Genomic DNA, 22,947 nt, shown 5'->3' with positions numbered 1-22,947 from the left:
TTTAATTTAAAAAGTAAATCGCTAACGTCGTGTTCAGAATCACCAGCAGGTGGCAGTGTTCAATCTCTGATCAGAACAGAGAGCACTACATGAAATACTGTACACACTGCAGTTTAATTTAGTTACAGAGATATGATCCATAACTGTTGGAAGTGAGACCAGGTCAGATCTAACTAGGACTGAATCTGGTGTAAATAGGTCAGATGGTGAAATATAATATTAGCCATTTCACCTGATTATGCAAGAAAGATATCAGCAGATTTGAAAGTGTAGCATGTATGCATGTGTGTGTACATATATATATATATAGTTTTTGTAATTGTATTCCTTTTTCTAGTTTTATAATTTTGTCAAATTTACAGAATCAATTAAAATGTATTATTTTAAATATTGAACAAAACAACAAAATGCTTGTTATACACATGCATCAACTTGTTAAATTAAATACATTTTTAAAAAAAATATGAAATAAAAACCATTTTCGTGACAAGTATTTGTAAATGATATAAAATCTGGAAGCATTTCTAAAAAGCAAAACCACCAGAGACGATAAACAATGAATATTACGTTTTTATTGAAAAAATAAATTACATATATTTTTTTTTTTATGATCTAAAAAAAACTAAACTACAATAACAGCCATTCTGAAACATAAATGCTGTTACATTGAACATCTCGGACACTTGAATCATTTATTCCCAAGAACACCCATCTTAAAGCAACTTCCTTCAGATACAAACACAAATCTGTGCATTTATATGTTGAAATTAGTGTAAGCATATCATGTGCATTTATTACTCAAACATATGGTCCCCGTAACAAAACACTCACACACCCTCTGACAACGTTTACAGTCATTGCATTGCATTCACAACGGACTAAAGCATTAAAGTGCATTCGTCTTCAAATCAACCAGATATTATATTAAGGCAAAATTAAGAACAACAACAGTGTGTTGATTTAAAATAAACACAATTAAGATTAAATCAGACAGCAGTTGAACTACTGAGAAACACAAAAACAATGGCTTCCGTAATTCAGAGACCGTGCAACACATTCATTAAAGATGCCACAACATATATAAATATCTGGTTATCAAGATGTATAAATATATATTACTTTAGTCAATATAGAGCAGCTTTTGTAAGAAACGGGCAATGCAACTTCAGTAGTTTGTAGTGTTGATTGAATTGCATCATAACAGAACTCAAGTCTTTACATGTACATGACGAACATGAATTCAAAAAAACACTGGTCCCTGATTTTGAGCTTTTTTACCGTTCTAGAACACTAAATAAATAATGAGATGTTGGTTAGCATCATTCACAGAATGAGATGGCCTCCACACCTCGAGTTTCACCGCCTCATCTTGACTGCACACCTAACGTGGTCTTGATGTGCTCGTACACCACGTAGCTGATGCTGACGGCCGGGATGACCTTCAGGAAGTTTGGGGTCAGGCCCCGATACAGACCCATGGGGCCCTCGGTCTTCATGATCTGCTTGAAGAGTCCAGTCATTGAGACCGGAGACGCGCCTTCAACCGCAGCTGCAGAAAGAACAGCTAGATTCAGTAAATGCATGCATTAAAATGCACCATAAACTAGGGCTGCTTGATTATAGTAAAACCATAATTATTGGTATTGGTCAATATCAAGAACGTGATTTTATAAACTTTGGAAAAGGTCGTGCATTAACTGAAAAAAAAAAAAAAAAAAGTTTTTTTTTTTTTTAAACAATGGATTTTTAAATATAATTAAACCAATAAATTAAAATGCATAAAAAAAAAGATAATTAAAATATGCGTTAAATAGAAAATAGTGTATTAAATAATATAAATTAAATAATATTAAATACATAAACATACTTAATATATTTATGCATGTGTAATTTTATATGTATGTTTATGTATTGATTTAATTTAATGTATTTTAACATACATTTTATTCAATTAACACGTATAATTATATACTTAACAAATTTTATTTATTTTATTTTAATACACTATTACATTTAATAACATTTTATTTAATACTTTTTAATATAATTGCAGCTTGTACAAGTTTTCATATATATTTGATGTACATTTTACTTAATATATTTATTAACGCATGTGTAATTTTAAGTAAAAGGTACATTAAATATAAACATACATGTATATACTGCAATTATATTAAAAAGTGTATATATTATATATATTATATATATATATATATATATATATAAAACATGTTATTATATATAATAGTGTATTAATATAAAATAAATTTATGTTAAATATAATTATACATATCAAATAATATGATAGAATGTATATTAAATAAAATACATGGAATTAAATGTATCAAATCTATAAATAAAATGTATATTAGATAATAAATAAGATATATGATTAAATAAGATGATCTATTATTCACCTTGCGCTTGCATGCGTGTTCGTACGAGAGCTAGCGGGTAGCTAGCGAGTTGGCCGCAGGTGCTGGAAACCGTTCCGCAGGCTAGCAGCACAAACACACCCGGATCCGTATTCTCCGTCCCATAGCGCTGGAGCCACGTGTTCTTTAACGTCTATCAAGAGAAAATGAGGGAACGAGATGAGCTCTTTCTGCTTAAGTGCCAGCAGCAGCAGCGATGGCTTTAGTTTGTGTTCCTCTGCTCACCTCATACACGGCCAGGTCGATGCCAGCGTACGGGATGATGCCCAACATGTTTGGGATGTAGCCTTTGTAAAACGCAGACACTCCCTCGCCCTTCAGGATGTGTTTGGCACAGTCCGAGATGCCCTTGTACTGGCCCGTCTTTCTCAACGCCAGACGGGTTTTGAGAACCTGAACAGAAGAGAGGTTTGATTTTTAACATCATTCTAGCTTCACTTCAACGGCAAAAACCATGTCTGAGATACCGATGGAAATAGCAACCAAACCAGTTTAAGGTTGTTATGACACAAACGCACCTCCATGGGGTAGATGGTGCTCTGGGCGATGACTCCTGCCAGGGAACCTGCCACGAAGCGCTCTGTGATCCCCAGAGGAGCTTCCTGACTGCTTCCCATCAGACGCTTGATCTGGAAAGGAAGAAATGGGATTGATTTAATCGATGGCGTTTATACACAGAGCAAGCATGTGATCAGCTGAGGACAGAAAAAATCTATTTTCCTATACAATAATAATAATAATAGTGATAATCTATTTTAAAACGCATTATAAATGCAATGATACTGTATTATAGCAATAATAAAGAGTATAATACATTTACAAAACAGTAAATGAATATTTATGACACGTTCCTTCCGATACTATTTAAGTAATATTGATATTATATTATAGTTTTTGTTAACATTTTTACATTTTATTTTTAGATTTTTTAATTCAATTTGTTTGCATTTCTAAATCTTTTTAGTTATAATTTTTAGTAAATTAGTCAATTATTCAGTTTTCAGTTATTAATTTTATTTTAAGTAATGAAAATAGTTTTATGGTTTCAGTGGACAATAATAAACCTGTTTCTTTATTTCCAAACATTAACCATAAAGCTTATTTTTCTAATTGCATGAACGTGCAGTCATTTTTCTTCATTATTTCTCTTACCTGCTCATAAGCCATGAATTTGAGGGCCGACTCGGGTGCGATTTTGATGACATTGATACCGTTGCCCCTCCACAAGGAACGCATCCCTCCTTCCTTGATCATCTGAGCGAGTCCACTCATGATACACATGTTGTTTCCATGAGATCCATGCACCTGAAACAGAAGAGCATCAGAACAGTGTAGAGCTGAAACAACGAATCGATTTAATCGATAAAAATCGATTATTAAAATAGTTGTCAACTAATTTAGTCATCGATTCGTTGCTAAATAACTTTTATTTGCCGTAAGCGGCTCATTTCGTGCATATTTCAAATCTGCGGTGACCAAAGTGTGGCAGTAATGAGCCACCGGAGGGTTTACTCAGCCAGTACAACAGGAGAAGTAGCGAATAGCCAATAGCTGGCCTCGTTTTATGTCACGTGCTTCCCGAACAGCGTCTCTGCAGCATTTAGCGGGATGTGGGAGACTGGGAGTACTTTACTTTGAGCCTTCAAAAAAGAAGAGTAACCTGTAAACTCTGCACTACTGAACTGTTTAAGGGGACGTTCACATATCGCGTCTTTTGCGCGCTCAAGTTCGTTATTTCCAACACCGCACCGCGTCGAGTTAAAAACATCTCAACTTTTCAGAATGCTGCAAGCGCACCGCGGGTCATGTGACAAGAACTAACCAATCAGCTTCATCCTTTCCCGTAACAACGTTAAAAGCTCAGTCAAGATGAAAGGAACAGCTGATCATAGCTGTATATGGATTTCCATTTTGAAATAAATTTAGTAGCAGAGCTACTGCAAGCGATTTTTTGAGCTGCAAATCCATTTATCCTTTGCTGAAATTTCCGCGTCTTCAAGGAGAGAGCACGTCATGGTTGCTTATCAAAGGCAGACGCCTCAGGGGCGCTTCTGCCCGAGCGCTTTGGAAAGAAGGAGAAAGCGACGCGCCTAGCGTTTTCCACGCGTTTTTAGGCACGATATGTGAACGGCCCCTAAGACTTTCATTTGTGCAGATTCTCCAGTACAATGTTGTTTGCAAATGTTTAGTCGTAAAAGCTGATAACATTGCTTTTTAACAGTTAACATTTAAAGCTTTACAAACATGTTCTGTGATCAGTTTGTCGTTTACCAGTTCAAAATTCAGTCGTGCAGCCTAATTATGACTGAATGAGAGAGGTAAATGTTTAAAGATATTTGAAATGCACTTTTTTTTCTAAGTATTCACTGCTCTTTTTCACACAGCAGGTTTTTTGTGTGTGTCCAATTTTTTTTTCTGGACAACCTTCTGATGGATTTTACTTTAAATTGTGAGTTCCATTCAGGTTTCATGCCACTGGCACTTTATTCGAAGGATTGTTTACAATTTCACAGCAAAAGCTATAAAGCTGTTTCCCAGTAAATAATAAAATACAATGCACTGCAATTTTATTCTGTTTTATCCTTATTCTTCGTGAAAATATGTTCTGAAAGATTCCTTAATAAGCTTCGTTCGGGATGTTAAACTACTTTAGGAGCTTTAAGGACTGCCATGGTGAAAACATTATTTTAAATCTCCTTGTGAAATTTGCTAGAGTATGGGTCAGTGTTCTGATTGCAGAAGAGTTCAACAAAGGATTACTAACACAATAAAACAACTCCAGGTATATTTTTGATGAGGATATGACAGTGCAAAATGGTTAAAATCTCTTAAAAATCTATGCTGAAGGATAAAGACCATTTATTAATAATTTACTTGGGGAAAAAATGGGAAAAACTAAAATATAAGTACATAAACCGATTAATCGATTAATCGTAAAAATAATCGACAGATTAATCGATTATCAAAATAATCGTTAGTTGCAGCCCTAGAACAGTGTGTCATTATTAACAGATGATTTCAGACTTGACATATTAAATTAAAACTAGAGCAATGCTGAAGAGTTCAGAAAAATGTAGGTAAAAGGTTTTGGCCCAAATCTCTGAACTATCAAAGTCCGTTTGAATAAGAGCTGACGTAAACATGACACAGATCACCACTATCACTCGACCGTGACAACGTCAAACACTATCTCGTATCGGACCAATCAGGAGGGCGTGCTTCACTCCTCGCATTCTGATTGGTCGCCCGACTGGACTGAAGAACTATTCCTTTCGCTGGAACATGCATTTATGATACTGATTAACTGCTTTAATGACTCTTGGGTAACCAAACCAATTGTTCAGATGTTACCCGAGCAGCCAACCAGTTTGGACTTCGATTAAAGGGAAATGCTTGAGTAAATAAAACCTTCAGAGAAAGTTGAGGTCAGGATTTAATGAATAAGTCATGGCTTTATTATTTTAATATAACACTGATGTAGTTCTATTCACTTTGCAGTGACTGACTTTGGGCCATGATTTTGGTGTTTTGCGTGTAATTCTAAGGTGTGTGCATCGCTGTACCTGCATGAGGACTTTGAGTCGGTCGAGCGGAGCGGTGAAGGTTCGGGAAACGGCTCCAGCTCCTCCACCGGCCACCAGGTGTCTCCACCACATCCCCGTCAGGCGCTCCTCCGAGGTAAACTCATCTGGGACCATCATGTTCTCTCCCACATCGAAGATCTGCAAACACACAGATCACAGTTAAACACAACTCACAGTAAACACAGGACATAATTATCTCATATAAAGATATCGGTCAAGCACGGTTTTCAGTAAACGACAGCTACACTCAAAAATGATCTTCAAAGTTAGAAAACATACTCCAATAATCTCTTTTTGCATGAGAAATACAATGTCAGTCTAATCTCACCTTTAAATAAATAATTAAAAACTAGTTTATTGTAATCTGTGAAATACTATCTGTGAATTTCACTAGTGAAAATTCAATAAAAAAAAAGAGTTAGGTTGTAAAAAATATTATTGGAATAGGTTTAAAAAAAAAAAAAAAATCTAGTTTTTTCTACTTACAAATTCTGCATTTTAATCATTGTGTGATTTGCCTTTTCTTTTTAATTAGTTGTGAAACTGACAAGCAACTTCTGGAAACTCATTTTAAAAGTGTAGAAAAGTAAAAGGTGCATTTTACAAGAAAATACTATTTCAGTCTAATTTGACATTCAAGTCAATGTTATTTTGACGTGTCATTGTAATTAGTTTGTAGTAAATTTGAGTGAAAAAAAAAAAAGAAAAAACCTTTAAATAAGCTGCAGCACATTTGACCAAAACCTAAAAATATTTCCATCTTTCTACTTCAAAATGTCACTTTTACTTCAGCGCATTACTTGCCATTTCTTTGAAATAATTTTTCAAATTTAATATAAATTTCTGAGTCCAAATTTCTACACAAGATTTTTTTTTTGCAGTGTAGTATTTCACATAAGTGCAACAGTCATCTGCGAGAGAACTGAAGTGCAATGGCCTTGGCTGCGACAGCGTGTGTGTCAGAGTCGTCTGATCTGACCAGTGACGCTGTCAAAAACCTGGAACAAGTCTACGTGTTTTTTAGGGCACTATTGTGCCATTTCATCAAAAAAAAAAAAAAACTGTATCGTGGACTTTACAAACTCTGCAAAACTGATTGCAAACTATTGCACATTGCACCAGATTTCCAATCTGTCTCGCTGTGGGCTGAACTCTGCCGCGGGAGAACAAAGGCTGCGGAGTTCATTAAGAATCTAAAGTAGGTCATTGATATTGAACAAGAAGTGTTGCATAAGACGTTGCAGTGGAGGGACAGTTAGTCCTGGTTTAATTTGAGCACGCTGACATTTGATTTGCATTTCTAATGGTTGTACTTATGCACAAACTCTGGCGGCTGTATTAATAGAAGGATGCTCTGGAGACGGACTAGTAGCTGCAAGGCTATATCTATTAAACTGGACCCCGTCCTAGATCACGGTGTTCCAGTGGGACTATTTTAGGCAGTCACGTTAGGACTATCATCAACCATGTACCAGGCCAACGCTCTGAACCCATCCCAAAACCCAAACCAGACTAACTTATGCACATTTCAATGAATCCGAGTCATTCCCAGTAGACGTGTTAATCAGATCATTATAGTAATGCCAGTTTGTAGTCGGCATGAATAAAGCAGCTTTTACTAAATAAGCTTTGTCAGTTGTTTTGAACGATTTGGACTGAGTTCAGGGCTTGTGTGAGAGAAAATGCTTACAGTCGAGTGCTTCCAGTACAGGATGATTTCGGGAATGTTTTCGGCAGGCTGTAATGTGGGATACTTCTTCCATTCGTTCCAGTCAATAGTCATTGTGCCGTTTTTGTCCATGCTGCGATAAGAAAATAGGAAACGGGGGGAAAAAGAAGATCATTTAGACCATTTTAATTGGTTTTTAACATTCTGTACTTTACAGTAAATGTAAGATATCATAAAAACCTCCAATAAAGCTGTGACTCAGTCCATTCAGAGATAAAGTGCATTTATATAGTCATAAACAGAGGGTTTGGTCATTTAATTATGTAATTACTGGTAATAAATTCCAGCGAACTTATGAGTAAAATTCAAATAAATAACGCAATAATAAAAACTGTTTTTATAGTATAGCAATAACAAGTAATTAATTGATTAAGCTTTTCAATGAATGTCGACAAACACTGAAAATTAGAATAAATGAAAGCAGTTTTAAGACTTAATTTTCACACTGAATATTATTAGTCAAAGCTGATGAATGATGTTAATCAAACAATATTTCACCTTTGAAGGACTCTCTCTGCTTGCTGTAGGGAAATATGCACGCCGAGATCTCGCAGTGAGTTCACAATGTCATTGGCATTCACTTGACCTGAAATGCAACAAATAATCAAATGTCAGCGGTTTTAAAATCACCAAGCTGCAAATGTGTAAAGCAAAGCATTGCATTAAGGTACAATACCGGCGATCTTTCTATCCAGGCTTTTAAAGACAAGCTTCAGGTCTTTCTCGTGGTCTTGGAGGTAGTGAACAAACTCTTCAAAGTCCAATTGTCCATCATGCTCTTTCTCTTCAGTTTTCATGGTTTTCTGTGAGGAGAAAAGAAAGATGCAAGCAAATGTGTGTGAGAATATCCAATGCATTGCAGACGTAAATTATTCCACAATCAGTAAAAGTTAATGTGAGAATGTCAACACCTGGCAAACTAGAACAGACAGAACGAGAGCGTCTTATTACATGAGAAACCGTGAAGATCAGATGAGCTACGATGGTCAATCTGACTACAATTAAAAATATATTTTTATTTAACCACCGACACTGATAGGAACAGGGACTAATTTACTCTTCTTTAATTGTCATTACTGAATGCATTCACTAAAACATCTGTTTATGAGATTATAAATCATATTTGGACACTCATCCAGATGATTGCAGCAGCTCAGAGTCATAAAAATCGATAAACTTTCAAATCAATTCCAATAGTGTGTGTAATTGTCAGTGAAACTGCACCGCTAGGGGCGCCATACAGCCTTCAGTTCAAGGACAACGACATACAACTTTAATATGTATTTACAGTTACAGTACCATGGTATTGATGTGATTAAACAATAGTACACATTATTGACACACTTTAATTAGTCGACAGCAATAAAACTGAGCTCCTTTATGTTTAGTTCGGGGGAACTCCATATACGGTCACCTGAACGGAAGCGCGCGCGCAAGAAAAGAGGAAGGAGCAGCGGAAACGTCATGCTTCAAAAATGTGTAGTTTCTTTAAAAAAATGAAATAAATAACTTAACTACTTTTAAGTTTAATCGGTTTCACGACTTGAACAATATACAGATTTCTATATTTTTTCTCACCTTCCTCCATTTTCGATATGTGGAGAACTCCTGCGAAGGCAGAAGCACACTGAGAGACTTCAGCGATTTCAGCTCGGAGGGTAATCCGTTGGATTCAAAATACTCCACCTCGACCTGATCTGAGTTATGGACGGGCACGTAAAGGCACAGGCACAACATCTTGAAAATGATAAAAGTCTTCGACAATAAATAAATAAATAACACGAGAACGCTCTCGCTTGCCGACGGTTAAATGCTGAAATGCCGGTAAAGCGCGTGATCACTTCTAGAATTGTCCTTAGCCACGCCCCTGAGCGGAAGGCGGCGGACAGCCCATTTTGATTTGTACATTTGTACGGTGTCCGTGACGTCAGAGGCTAATCGTCCAATCAGGGGTGAAATGCACTAGCTGCCAGAACAGAAATGTGACATGCTGGGAAATTTCCAAATGAGTGACTCATGAAGAATTTCACATTTTCTCCAGTGAAACTCCTCACAAAACAGAGAAACCGGAACAGACCTGCAGCGACCTGTCATATACTAATAACAAAAAATACAGAATTATTAAAAAAATAGTTACTGGCCTACCTAAAGCTAGTGAAATGCCTCAGGTTACATATATAAAAACTTATTAAAAATATTAATAGAAATATAATTTGATATCAATGCTAGTACAATAACACATTTTGAGTTGTTTTTCATTGCTGAAAAACCTATGAGTTTAAACTTGTTTTGTGCAATTGTACCTGACTCTTTAAAAGTACCTGTGTATTTTAGTTAATTTACTTAAAAAGTGAACAAAAAATAAATAAATAAGTCCATGTGGTTGCATATGAAATTATAAAAGACTATAACATGTCCAAATAAAATAAAATGACAACAATAACTACACTTGCTTTCATGAGATGTCTTCACTATTGTGCTTTAATATGTATATTTATATGTTTATTGTGATTATGAGAATGCATATCCCAATGCATATCGTTTTTTTTTATTATTGTTATTTATCAGATTGTCTTTAAATAGGTTAAATATTTGAAATAACACTGAAGCCTGAATCTTAAATTGAACTATTGTGAGATAAATATACCAGCAGGTCACTGCTGGGTTTTTGGTTAGCAGCAGCAATTAATGTTAGGCCCAAATATAAACGGCGAGGCTGAAATTTGTGGGGAACAATCCTGCAGGAAAGCTGTCTGCTCCAGTTGCAATATTACGTCAGAGTCTGGTGAAGGAGAAGCATCTGTGCCAAGACCAACTCCAGAGAGATTTATACGGTATCTGTGCAGAGGGGGACACCAACCTTCACCATCTGTAACCTGAATACAGGACATGATTCACACGCAGCGAGGGAAAAGCCCGGTGTATGGAGAGGACTGTTTAGATCTCTTTATGTGCAAGAATTATTAAAGGAATAGTTAATACAACAAATTAATGTCTGATGAAAATGTGCTCATCATCAGGCTATATCGGATGTAGATAGATTTGTTTTGTTTTTTGTCAAATCAGATTTGGAGAAATGTAGCATTGCATTACTTGTTCTGCAATGCATGCTCTGTAGTGAATGGGTGCCGTCAGAATGAGAGTCCAAATAGCTAATAAAAACATCACAATAATCCACACAGAACACCAGTCCATCAGTTACATCTTGAGAAGACAAAAGCTGCATGTTTGTAAGAAACAAATCTTTTATTAAGGCATTTTTAACTAAGCGACTGTGTTTAACTAAAATATGAGTTCATAATAATACTTCCTTCAGTGAAAACACTCAGCCACATATTTGTTTAGAGCTGTTTTGGCTTGTAAATGGTGCTCAATCTGTGCAGATTTCTCCCCTGATTCAGACAAGAGGGCTTTTTGGGAAGCATCATATTTAAGCAATGGTTAGAACTTCGTAACGATGGATTTCTGTTTCTTATAAACATATAGCTTTTAATTTCTCAAGATTTTAATTGATAAGACTGGAGTGGTGTGTATTATTGTGATGTTTTTATCAGCTGTTTGGACTCTCATTCTGACGGCACCCATTCACTACAGAGCATGCATGTTATTTTTTTTTTCATCAGTACAAATTATGTACATGTATTATTGCATTGCCAGATAAGTAGTGTCATATGATAAAGTAATTAGTGAACTTTAGTGTGAGTATGACAGTTCCTTTACTCCAAAACCAAAATAGGAACTAATCAGCACCTTTGTAACACAATCCAGTTCAGCTGGAGAGAAGCAGTGCACTCATGTACTGTATGCAACATGAATTTGACTCCAGTGCTCTCTAAAAACTAATTTTAGCCAAGTCACACATTAGGGATCACTAAACACATGGAAGGGGACAGACGCAGGCTTTGGGAGTCAGTACAGAGCTCTGATTTCATCCAGCAGGGATGTTCAGTGAACAGAACCCGTGTGAAACGACATCCTGTTATATTTCATTAATTCAAGACCTTTAGTGCATGAATGAAACAGCAAATAAACGTTTTTTTTTCTTACACTAAAAACTATTTGGTTTGATTTAGTAACTTTTTTTCACAGATTGATAGAAAATTTCACAAAGAAATGAAAACTAAAAATGAAATCTTGAAGTAGAAAACTATTTGGAAGTAGAAAAAGTATTTTCTTGTAAATTGTGCCAGTAATCTTTGTTTTATTTACAACTTAAAATATGTTTATTTTTCATTTTCTTAGTGTATCTTATAAATTACTGAGAAATTATATTTAAATAAGGACACAATGTCTAAGTTGCACTTGAGTGATATATATATATGGTTTTATGTTGTGATGACTAAAGAAGTGATATTTTAGCATCATTACAATATTTATTACTATAGTTTTTATTTTTCTCTTTTCTTTTTTCATTTTAAATTGATTTAACATTTTAGAAATGTATTAAAATTGTTTTTAAAAATTGTTTTTTAAGGTCTAAATATAATTTACCCTTTAGAAAAATTATTATTTAAATGCACAAATATTTTGTTCCTCTACAAATTACCCAAAAAGTATAATAAGTACTTTATGTGGGGTCATAATGCGGATCTATAGGTTGTTTTTCAGGTAATGTTGAGAAATCAGTTCTCTGATCAGTGCATTGCATTACATTACAGTACATTGGCACTGGAGGAGGTGCGTCAGGCAGTGATGTCCAGCAGGAAAACCAACACCTGTATCTTGATATGATAAGGCAGGTCTGACCCATTTATCAGTTTATGTCATGTACAAATACATCCTGTACTAAAGATAAATGGCCCATTCATAAAGACTCCATACATTCAAACTCAAGACTGATCTTTGGTGCAGAAGCTATTAAAGGTGTATATTAACCACAATACAGACACTAGGTGATGTGTTTGTTTGGAGCTTGGTCTGGATTACGTCTGATCCACTGAAACGCGGCCGATAAACTTCACCTGGAGGTCAGACTGATGGGTGAAAAACAGAATGTGCAATCTCAGATTTAACGTGCCATTAACAGCTTCACAGTCACTGTTTGTCTCTCAGTATAGAGGACACTGGATCAAGAATCTGCTGAGATTCTCAAACGCTCTTATCAACAAAAACAGGAGAAAAGAGCAGCTTAAGAAATACTGGATATAGGCTGATGTTGAGTTACTGATACCCCAGATCTAATTACTGAACAGAATTCAGAATTTTTCAATAATAAAACGTACAAAACAGCTATTATATACTATAGAAATACTGTTAGAAAGGTTGGGGTCAATAGGATTTTTAAATGTTTTTGTTAGAAGAGTCTTTTGCACACCAAGTCTGCATTTATCTGATCAAAAATACAGTAAAAACAGTACAAATGTGAAATATTATTTCAATTTAAAACAACTGTTTTCTATGTCAATATATTGTCAAATGTAATTTATTTCTGTGATGCGCAGCTGAATTTTCAGCAGTCTTCAGCGATACTTCAGAAAACATTCTAATATGCCGATTTGCTGCTCAAGAAACATGTAATATAATTATATTATTGAAAACTAATTTTTTTTTGTGGAAAGCATGATACATTTTATCTCTCAGGATTCACAGACGAATAAAGAGTTCAAAAGAACAGAATTTATTTGAAATAGAAATCTTTTATAAATATCTCTTGTGTGCACAATTGAATGCATCCTTGACAAAAACAAAAATAATAACAATAACTCTGTTTGTATGGTAGTGTACTTTACATTCACAAGCTGCAGGCAAAACCACAACAGCTGGAAATTTCATGTTTTATTTCATTGTATTTCATTTCATGTATAAAATTTCATTTTAATTACAATCAAGAGCATCATAAATTCAGATTCAGATTGCGCAACAGAAACAATAACAGGCATAGAAGCTTTATGAGATCCCTGTGTGCTTTGAAGGTTCATGTTCACTTGTTTTGCTTGAAGAGTCTGGAAGGGTTTCAGCGTGTCATGACCGTAAAAATGAATCACAAAGTGCTGCCAGTGAAGTGAAAAGATGAGGCAAGAGCCCTTGATGGACAGCAGATTTATAACAGATTTTCTCCATTCCGAAAAGTTAATTTGCATATCTGACCCCACAAACGTCTACGAACGAGAGACAGTTTCTTAAAAATCTCTGCATGAGAACAAATTAACTTCAGTCAAGTGTGTTGAGGATAATATATAACTTAAACAGGTTGGTGGTTGTGACCTTTGGACAATTTTGGAACATTTCTGTCCCAGACAGATCCTAGTCTTTGTTTTGATAATAAAGAGTACAAGGTTACTAAATTCAAGCTTTTTCACACTTCACACTTCACACAATGAACCAGATGCAGTCAACACTTCTTTAATAGCAGAACAGCATTGTAACTGTTAAATATAACATGTTAGTCTGAGCATATACGAAGTCCTCGGGTTGTGTGTTTGCTGTCATTTGATTAGAATAGGTGACTTTATTCTAAGAATACAGTTTTTATTAAACTATAATATCAATCTGAATTCTCAGAACGTTCTATTTCAGTCCACTGCTAATACTTCTGTGAAGCCTTTATCAAAGACAAACCCGTTTTAGCAGATTTATAGTTTGCTTGAACTACAAAGCTCTGGTTTTGACCTGTTCATATTAGTGAGATTATAAGTTTGCACACTTCTTAGAAATGCCACGGGTCAAATCTTTACTGTCAAGTGCACATATTTGCACAAGCTTGAGGATGCTGGAAACATCCTGCCAGTGCACTTAAGACTATTTTTAGAGAGTTTTGTTGACACTCAGTCGTACTGTAGATACTTGGTTCAGTCGGATATCAGGGCTGTGTTTATATTATGTGCCACTTTTATCTGCTTCTGCATCATAATCCACCAATCAGACCAGGATCATTTAGCATTTTTTTAAATGTAGAGATTTATAATATAACAGAATAGAATACTTATTTTATGTGACTATATCATTCATATTCATATATATATATATATATATATATATACAGTACCGACCAAAAGTTTGGAAACATTACTATTTTTTATGTTTTTGAAAGAAGTTTCTTCTGCTCATCAAACCTGCATTTATTTGATCAAAAATACAGAAACATTTTTAATATTGTGATATATTATTACAATTTAAAATAAGTGTTTTTAAATGTATTATATTTTAAATTATCATTTATTTCTGTGATGCAAAGCTGAATTTTTAGGATCATTATCACATGATCCTTTAGAAATCATTCTAATATGATGATTCATTATCAAAGTTGGAAACAGTTCTGCTGCTTAATATTTTTTCAGAACATGTGATACTTTTTTAGGATACTTTGATGAATAAAAAGTAAAAAAAAAAAAAAAAAAGAAGCTATGTTTTTAAAATATAAATATTTTGTAATAACAATATACACTACTGGTCAGTAATTTGGGGTCAGTAATTTTTTTTTCTTTTTAAATAAAATCAATACTTTTATTCAGCAAGGATGTGTTAAATTGATAAAAAGTGATAGTAAAGAAAATATTTTTTTTTGAATAAATGCAGTTCTTTTTAACCTTTTATTCATCAAATATATGAGACAGCAGAACTGTTTCCAACACTCATAATGAATCAGAATATTAGAATGATTTCTAAATGATCATGTGATAGACTGATGTTACATGTGACACTGAAGGCTGGAGTAATGATGCTGAAAATTCAGCTTTGCATCACAGGAATAAATTATTTTTTAAAAGTATATTCAAATAGAAAACTATTATTTTAAGTTGTAATAATATTTCACAATATTACTGTTTTTTTCTGTATTTTTGATCAAATAAATGCAGGCTTGATGAGCAGAAGAAACGTCTTTCAAAAACATTAAAAATAGTAATGTTTCCAAACTTTTGGTCTGTACTGTATAATATATATATATATATATATATATATATATATATATATATATGCACGCACTCACACACTAGTCTACATTTGAAGTGGATCAAAACCTTTCAAAGTTATATATATATATATATATATATATATGTTCTTTTGTCTTTGTTATATAATTTATTATGGTCAACATTTACAACGCTGTGTGTGTCTCTCTCTCTCTCTCTCTCTATATATGAAATATATGTTATGAAATAGCTCCCTCCAGTGGTTGAAAATAAGTCTAGCGCAATCGTATGGCTTCGTAATGCCTGATAACTGATAACAGTTTCCACCAATCAAAAAGATAGCTCGTCACCGACAATGGCAAATCTAAGCCAATGAGATTCGTAAGAGGCGACGAATGGGCGGGACTTCAGCCATTTGCGTCCGCGAACGTTGTTGTTGGAAGAGAAGTCGATTCAAGAAGCCATTACGCTGCGCAATTGTGTCAGGACAAAAACTTACTATTTTTACGTATTCTACGCAATTTTATATTATCCCCCCACCTCTCTTAAGTCCAATTAAATGCGTTATGGCGTCTCAAGCCAAAAAGAGAAAAACTAATTTCTCCGAAAGGGAGGTGGAGATCATCGTGGAGGAGATGGAGAAACAGAAACACATTTTGGTGAATCATTTTAACGCGGGCGTCACGCACATCGCCAAGAACAGCGCGTGGGTGGAGATCCTGAAGCGCGTGAACGCCGTGAGCACCTGCCAGCGCGAGCTCGCGGAGGTCAAGAAGAAATGGTCCGATCTGAAGACGGAGGTGCGGAGGAAAGTGGCCCAGGCGCGCGCGGCCATGGAGGGCACGGGAGACTGCAGTAGCGTGCCCGTCATCCTGAGCTCCATGCAGCAGCGCATCTGCAATCTGCTGGGAGAAGCGACCATCATCAGCCTCCCTGCGGCGGACGCGACCGCCGAGATCACGGTGCCCATCAGCTCCGCCGCCGCCGCCGCCGCGCTAACGCAGAGTAAGACAATAGCGTGACTGCTGCGTAACCGCACGTGCGCAGACTCGACACTCACTCAGACATTAGTGAGGTCTATTGTGATATAGTAATAATCCCTACAACACTAATTACTTAAAAGAGACAGACATGTAGATGTTTGTAAAAGATGTTTTCTTAGTTTTTTTTTGTAGGGAGGGATGAAAGGAATGAAATTAAAATGTAACGTTATTATTATCTTATTTGGAATTGTGAGATATAAAATCAAAATAGGGAAGACGTTCAAATTGTAGGATATAAAATAAAATGTGCAAGAAAAATTCCAAATTGTGAGATAAAAACTCAAAATTGGGAGAAAAAGACCAAACTGAGAGATATAAAATCAAAATATGCAAGAAAGAAGTCCAAATTGTGAGATAAAAACTAAAAAAAAAAGTTGTGAGAAAAAGACCAAATTGTAGCATATATAATCAAAATAGGGAAGAAAAAAGACCAAATTTTGGGGATAAAAACTCTAAATTGGAAGAAAATACAAAATTGTGGGATATAAAATCAAAATATTCAAGAAAGAAGTACAAATTGTGAGATATAAAATCAAAATATGTAAGAAAGAAGACCAAATTTTGGGGATACAAACTCAAAATTGGGAGAAAAAGACCAAATTGTGAGATATAAAATCAAAATATGCAAGAAAGAAGTCCAAATTGTCAGATAAAAACTCAAAATTGGGAGAAAAAGACCAAAATGTGAGATATAAAACCAAAATATGCACGAAAGAAGTCCAAATTGTGAGATAAAAACTCAAAATTGGATGAAAAAGACCAAATTGTGAGATATAAAATCAAAACTGCAAGAAATCGTCCAAATTGACAGATAAAAATGTCTCATGTGAAAAAAAGGTTTTTAAAGATATGTATTGTAATGAAAATTTACAGACAGAAATAGATACATAGTACTAAAATAAGCACTTAAATGTCAATTTTATATAAAGCAACATAGCTGAAAATTCACCAAAGTGCCTGAAAAAAATAAGGTTTTGACTGCAGTGTCAAAGTGATGATATCTCAAAAGGAAACAATTATTTATGTTTTATAACTTACATTTTGAGTTTTAAAAATTGAAATAAAAGTGCTATTCTCTCTTCATAGGCATTCAGCCAGCAGCCGCAGCAGCGTGTGAGATCAAAACTCTTGAAGGTACGATTTTAGCGTGACTTATGACCTTCATCTAAGCCTATTTTCTCTTTATAATAGCACCCTGCAGCACAAAACCAGTCCTAAGGGTCAATTTCTTAACATTGAGATTTATACATCATCTGAAAGCTGAATAATTACGCTTTCCATTGATGTATGGTTTGTTAGGATAATATTTGGCTGAGATACAACTATTTGAAAATTTGCAATCTGAGGGTGCAATAAAATCTAAATATTGAGAAATTCACCTTTAACCTTATTGTAGTGTATCCAAATCCTTCATCACTTGAAAAAAAGATTATAATAATTGAGTTTTAAAGCATAGCCACCTCAAAATCCATGCCTTGGAAAAAAAAGAGTTAATCTTAAAAAACAAAGCACAAACATAAACCCAAATAGTAAATAAAAGTTATTGCTTAAGCCTGTGTCCTGTTTTGTGTCCTAAACTCCCAAAACATTGTTGTCTTATATTTTAGAGCAATATCGTAGCACTTCATCTTTTATAACATGGAATTTTGCTAAAATATATTACATCTTGATTTTTGTAAAATGTTGCAAAAATATTAGGGATGCACGATATTGGATTTTTGCAGATATCCGATATGTTGATATTTTTCACCTCATTTTGGCCGATACCGATATATTTCCTTTTGTTTGGAAACAACACCAAGTCTCTCCTGTGCAGAATTTTTGAGCAAAATATTTTTAACATTAGTTAGACTTTAACTAGAACATATTAGTTAGAATTAAATAAACAACAATGACGTTTTTCTTTGACAATACAATGAAGTTTACTCATTATTTTATGAAATTAATTATTGCTTTATTTAATCAGAAACACAGTCTAAACGTTATTTGGGCAGCCTAATTTATGTTTTATTTAATTAGAAGTAGGCCAACAGTGCCCCCTACAGATTGAAACGCCTTACAGAAGGGCGTTAGGACCCGGGGGACGCTGATGCTGCGCGCGCTGTTACTGTTTATTATCATACATCTAACGCGTCATTCTGGACGTGCTTTCACAGATTAATCAAAAACAGTCAGTCTAATCATCATTAGATGATTCATTTATTCCTCTTATCGGCAAGACATATATGCATAATATTTCATTATCATCAGATAATATCGTGCATCCCTAAACAAGATTTTTTTTTTTGGAAAAATAACAGTTTTGGACATATACACACACACACACACACACACACACACACACACACACACACACACACACACACACACAAACACACACATGTAAAGATAAAAAATGAAGCAAAAGTCCAAACCAAGCGCACAACACTGACAACGTATGCGATCGAACGCAGCATGTCTCAACACAGTAAACAAACAAGTGTTTCCACTAAAATTTAATGCATAATATTCAGACTGTCATGTCATGATGAGTATAAAGCATTGACAGAAAGACTGAAGTACATAAAATAAAATAAAATAAAATAAAAAAGATGCAAATAATAAAACAAACCAAATCAAATCATTCGCGAGAATGCTCTGACGTCCCGATCTGAATCAAACGACTCAAATGATTCACGAACCCGCTCTGAAGTCGCGATCTGACTCAAATGATTCGCGAACCCGCTCTGAAGTCGCGATCTGACTCAAATGATTCGCGAACCCGCTCTGAAGTCGCGATCTGACTCAAATAATTCGCGAACCCGCTCTGAAGTCGCGATCTGAATCAAATGATTCGCGAACCCGCTCTGAAGTCGCGATTTGAATCAAATGATTCGCGAACCCGCTCTGAAGTCGCGATCTGACTCAAATGATTCGCGAACCCGCTCTAAAGTCGCGATCTGACTCAAATGATTCGCGAACCCGCTCTGAAGTCGCGATCTGACTCAAATGATTCGCGAACCTGCTCTGAAGTCGCGATCTGACTCAAATGATTCGCGAAACCGCTCTGAAGTCGCGATCTGACTCGAACGACTCAAATGATTCGCGAACCCGCTTAGAAGTCCCGATCTGACTCAATTGACTCAAATGATTCGCGGACCCGCTCCGAAGTCGCGATCTGACTCAAATGACTCAAATGATTCGCGAACCCGCTCTGAATTCGCGATCTGACTCAAATGATTCGCGAACCCGCTCTGAAGTCGCGATCTGACTCAAATGACTCAAATGATTCGCGAACCCGCTCTGAAGTCGTGATCTGATTCAAATGACTCAAATGATTCGCGAGCCCGCTCTGAAGTCCCGATCTGACTCAATTGACTCAAATGATTCACAAACCCACTCTGAAGCACATTTAGGATGGCTGCTCCGCCTGAGATTGCAGATTTAAGACACATTTAAGTCTCTTGTGTGGTAACATTTTAGTTTTCCATTGGAGTACACGAATGGAATTTGTGTCGTGGACAAAGCACACACAGTCTGTCGTAACTGTTTCTCAAAAATTACTTATACGACAGGAAACACGTCTAATATGCAAGCAATCTCCGGAGACATCACCCCAACATTGATATTAGCGGCATACGTAAGAAGCCTCAAAAACAGGAAACCTTTCCCACTGCCTTCAGAATGAAGATACAAGCTAACTCTGACCATGATCAAACAATTACTTGGCCCGCGTCTGAACTACACGTGAAAATTGGTCTCAGAGGAGCAGTTAGATGTGGCATCCAGCAGTGATGATCCTCCAGCAATCTCTGAACTGTTTGGAAAGTTATTTCCAGTGGAGCCAGGTCCTGCACCCTGTAATGTTTATCATATCAAATGTCTCCATATCAAATGGTGAAAGATACTTATATATATTTTACTTATAATATATTTAATTTTAGTTTACTCAGATAAGCTGAGTGCACTAAAGAGATAAATGTTTTATTCTGACTAGTCTACATTGGAAGTATTTATTTCATTTTTGTTTTCTCGGGTACGCTGACTGCACTAAAAATGTGAAGCCAAAGTTAATAAATAAAAATACAAGTTATTTTTGTAGTTATAATTAAATTAAGTGAATCTATTGTTCCTTAGCATTGCTGGTGAAACGACATGAACGAACCGAACCGTGGCTGCAAATCGTAAACTGAACCGAACCGTGCCATTGGTGTATCGTTACACCCCTAATATATACTTAAATGTCCAAAATTGCAAAAAGTAAAAATAAATAATCTTTTTTAGGGATGCAGAATGGTATCTGATGATAATGAATAAAATCTGGTTTAGGGATATATATACTTTGTGGAATTTAGTTACATGCAACTAGTTACTTCCCAAACTGAGGGTCACATATGTGTGTGTGTGATTATTCCTCTGCAGCCGAGACGACGTACCACACGCTGGAGGAAGGCATGGTGGAGTACTGCACCACCGAGACGCCGGTGACCGTCACCACTGAGGCTCCGGTGGAGATGCTGGCGCAGGCCGAGTGCAAACCGCAGGAACTGAAGAGCCGCATCGCGCTCAATTCGGCCAAACTGCTGCAGGAGCACCGCGTCACCAACCTGCACGTGCGCGAGATCGCCCAGCACCTGGAGAACCAGAACGACCTGCTGCAGATGATCCGCCGCTCGCAGGAGGCCCAGGCCTGCGCTCAGGAGAGACAAGCCCAGGCTCTGGAGGGAATGCAGGCCGCCCTGCTCGCCCTCATCCAGATGTTCAGACCCGCTCTGAAGGACTTGAGGAAGTTCCTGCAGAGCGCCAACAGCCCAAACACTGCTCCACCGGCTGCCACAGAGACCGGAGAAGGAGCGCCACAGACAGAAGACGCACAATAGAGACCTGTGTGTGTGTGTGGTCTAGAATAGACTGTAAATTATTGTACAGCACGGTGCCTCAAAGAGTTTGTGCTTATATGTGCTTGAGGGATGCAGCGTAATGAGGACTTTTATGAGCATTTTAAGGAAGTGGCCAAAATACTGACGTTTCACTTTACAAAAGACTTCAGTTTTTTGCTTTTGACAATTTGAAGATACTGTGAAGTCCTTTCAGTTTAAGTTGCTTACATTTGGTTGCTTAAAAAAAAAAGAAGTTGAAAAGACATTTCAGCTTTGGGAGTGCAATTGATCATCAAACGAACATTCAAAACCCAAATCTGGGTCAGAGGCCTAAAGAAAACACACTTTCAGCGGTTCTTTGTGGAGGCTTTTGTTTCTTTAGCTTTTGAGAATTTGCCTTTTTTATTTAAGTTTGCTAAATAAAGAAACTCTCCACACACGTCTAAGTCTTCATTTGTGTTTTATTGATGCTTAAAAGTCTTGATGTGTGCCACAGGCTTTATTGTAAATATATCCATTTACATTTACGTTTGGGTATATTTGTATTTTACTCTAGCACTAAACAAGCTGATTAACTGTACTCTGACATATTTACAGTTGGAAAGACTTACATTTACGATTTCATTTAGACCTTTCCACTACTTTAGTTATATGTTGTTACTTTCACTTCTAATATATGAGGAGTTTAAATGCAGTTTCTCTACCTTAGTTAAACAATGTAACATAATTTCCCTTTGACTTTCAGTCTTCTTGCATGTAGGTGACTTTTTCACGAGAGGGAGACAAAGTGCACTTTATTTCATCTGAGGGACTCCATACTTATACTTCTGACATGGAGAAATGAGCTTTTAGTATTTTAACATAGACAGATATCAGTGTAATCGTATGTTCAAGTGTTTTATTGATAAACCAGCTGATAAAAATGTTTAAAATATGTTTTCTATTTTTAAATATATAAGTAAATGATTTAAGACTTCATATAGTACGTGTAGCATGAGACTGAGTCTTGTTATATCACTTATATTTCATTGCTCTTTTGTTGATTTTGATTGTTTCCTTGTCCTCATTTGTAAGTCGCTTTCAATAAAAGTCTGCTAAATGACTAAATGTAAAATATAGACACTACCAGTCAAAGGTTTTTGAACAGTAAGTAAAATAAACAGAATAAAATAAATTTATTCTGCTCACTTAGCCTGCATTTATGCAAAGTACAGCAAAAACAGTAATATTCTGAAATATTTGACTATTTAAAATAACTTTTCTATTTGAATATGTAATTTTTTTTCAAAGATTATTTTTTTAGCATCATTACTCCAGTCTTCAGTGTCACATGATCCTTAAAATATATATATATATATATACTTACCCTAAGCTTTTAAATGGTATAGTGTATAAAATTATAGCATGCTTGAGAATTCTTTATAAAACATAAATCTTACTGTTAAAA

The 22,947-nt window shown here is 35.6% G+C and overlaps 2 protein-coding genes across 3 annotated transcripts; one reads left to right on the top strand and one right to left on the bottom strand.

Annotated features, from left to right (window-relative positions):
• Positions 1-675: 675 nt before the first annotated feature.
• LOC132098125 (calcium-binding mitochondrial carrier protein SCaMC-2-A) lies at positions 676-9,606 on the bottom strand. 2 transcript variants are annotated; one of them, XM_059504280.1, is made up of 10 exons: positions 9,327-9,606; positions 8,425-8,551; positions 8,247-8,334; positions 7,710-7,821; positions 5,999-6,157; positions 3,588-3,740; positions 2,954-3,064; positions 2,661-2,828; positions 2,418-2,568; positions 676-1,564 (listed from the first exon to the last, which is right to left on the bottom strand). In XM_059504280.1, exons 1-10 carry the CDS (start codon positions 9,483-9,485, stop codon positions 1,365-1,367), a joined length of 1,428 nt encoding a protein of 475 aa, XP_059360263.1. In that variant the 5' UTR covers positions 9,486-9,606; the 3' UTR covers positions 676-1,364. The 2 variants fall into 2 exon arrangements, with proteins under 2 accessions (XP_059360263.1, XP_059360264.1); XM_059504281.1 differs by having other exon boundaries at positions 676-1,549; positions 9,327-9,605.
• Positions 9,607-16,016: 6,410 nt separating this feature from the next.
• Positions 16,017-21,939, top strand: naif1 (nuclear apoptosis inducing factor 1). Its single transcript, XM_059504279.1, has 3 exons — positions 16,017-16,603; positions 17,728-17,775; positions 21,043-21,939. Exons 1-3 carry the CDS (start codon positions 16,165-16,167, stop codon positions 21,498-21,500), a joined length of 945 nt encoding a protein of 314 aa, XP_059360262.1. The 5' UTR covers positions 16,017-16,164; the 3' UTR covers positions 21,501-21,939.
• The last annotated feature ends 1,008 nt before the right edge of the window (positions 21,940-22,947 follow it).

This window comes from Carassius carassius, chromosome 21 (assembly GCF_963082965.1).
Source record: "Carassius carassius chromosome 21, fCarCar2.1, whole genome shotgun sequence".
Lineage (NCBI taxonomy): Eukaryota > Metazoa > Chordata > Actinopteri > Cypriniformes > Cyprinidae > Carassius > Carassius carassius.
The sequence above is the reverse complement of the archived record's forward strand: the minus strand, read 5'-3'. Positions and strand labels throughout refer to the sequence as shown.

Excerpts from the sequence above, each read along its gene's own strand:
- LOC132098125 (XM_059504280.1), bottom strand. The coding sequence starts at position 9,485 with ATGTTGTGCCTGTGCCTTTACGTGCCCGTCCATAACTCAGATCAGGTC. Across the intron at positions 2,569-2,660 it reads TCGACCTGGCCGTGTATGAG|ACGTTAAAGAACACGTGGCT; the intron begins GTGAGCAGAGGA and ends TTCTCTTGATAG. Across the intron at positions 1,565-2,417 it reads AACACGCATGCAAGCGCAAG|CTGTTCTTTCTGCAGCTGCG; the intron begins GTGAATAATAGA and ends TACTGAATCTAG.
- naif1 (XM_059504279.1), top strand. The coding sequence starts at position 16,165 with ATGGCGTCTCAAGCCAAAAAGAGAAAAACTAATTTCTCCGAAAGGGAG. Across the intron at positions 16,604-17,727 it reads CGCCGCCGCGCTAACGCAGA|GCATTCAGCCAGCAGCCGCA; the intron begins GTAAGACAATAG and ends CTCTCTTCATAG. Across the intron at positions 17,776-21,042 it reads TGAGATCAAAACTCTTGAAG|CCGAGACGACGTACCACACG; the intron begins GTACGATTTTAG and ends ATTCCTCTGCAG.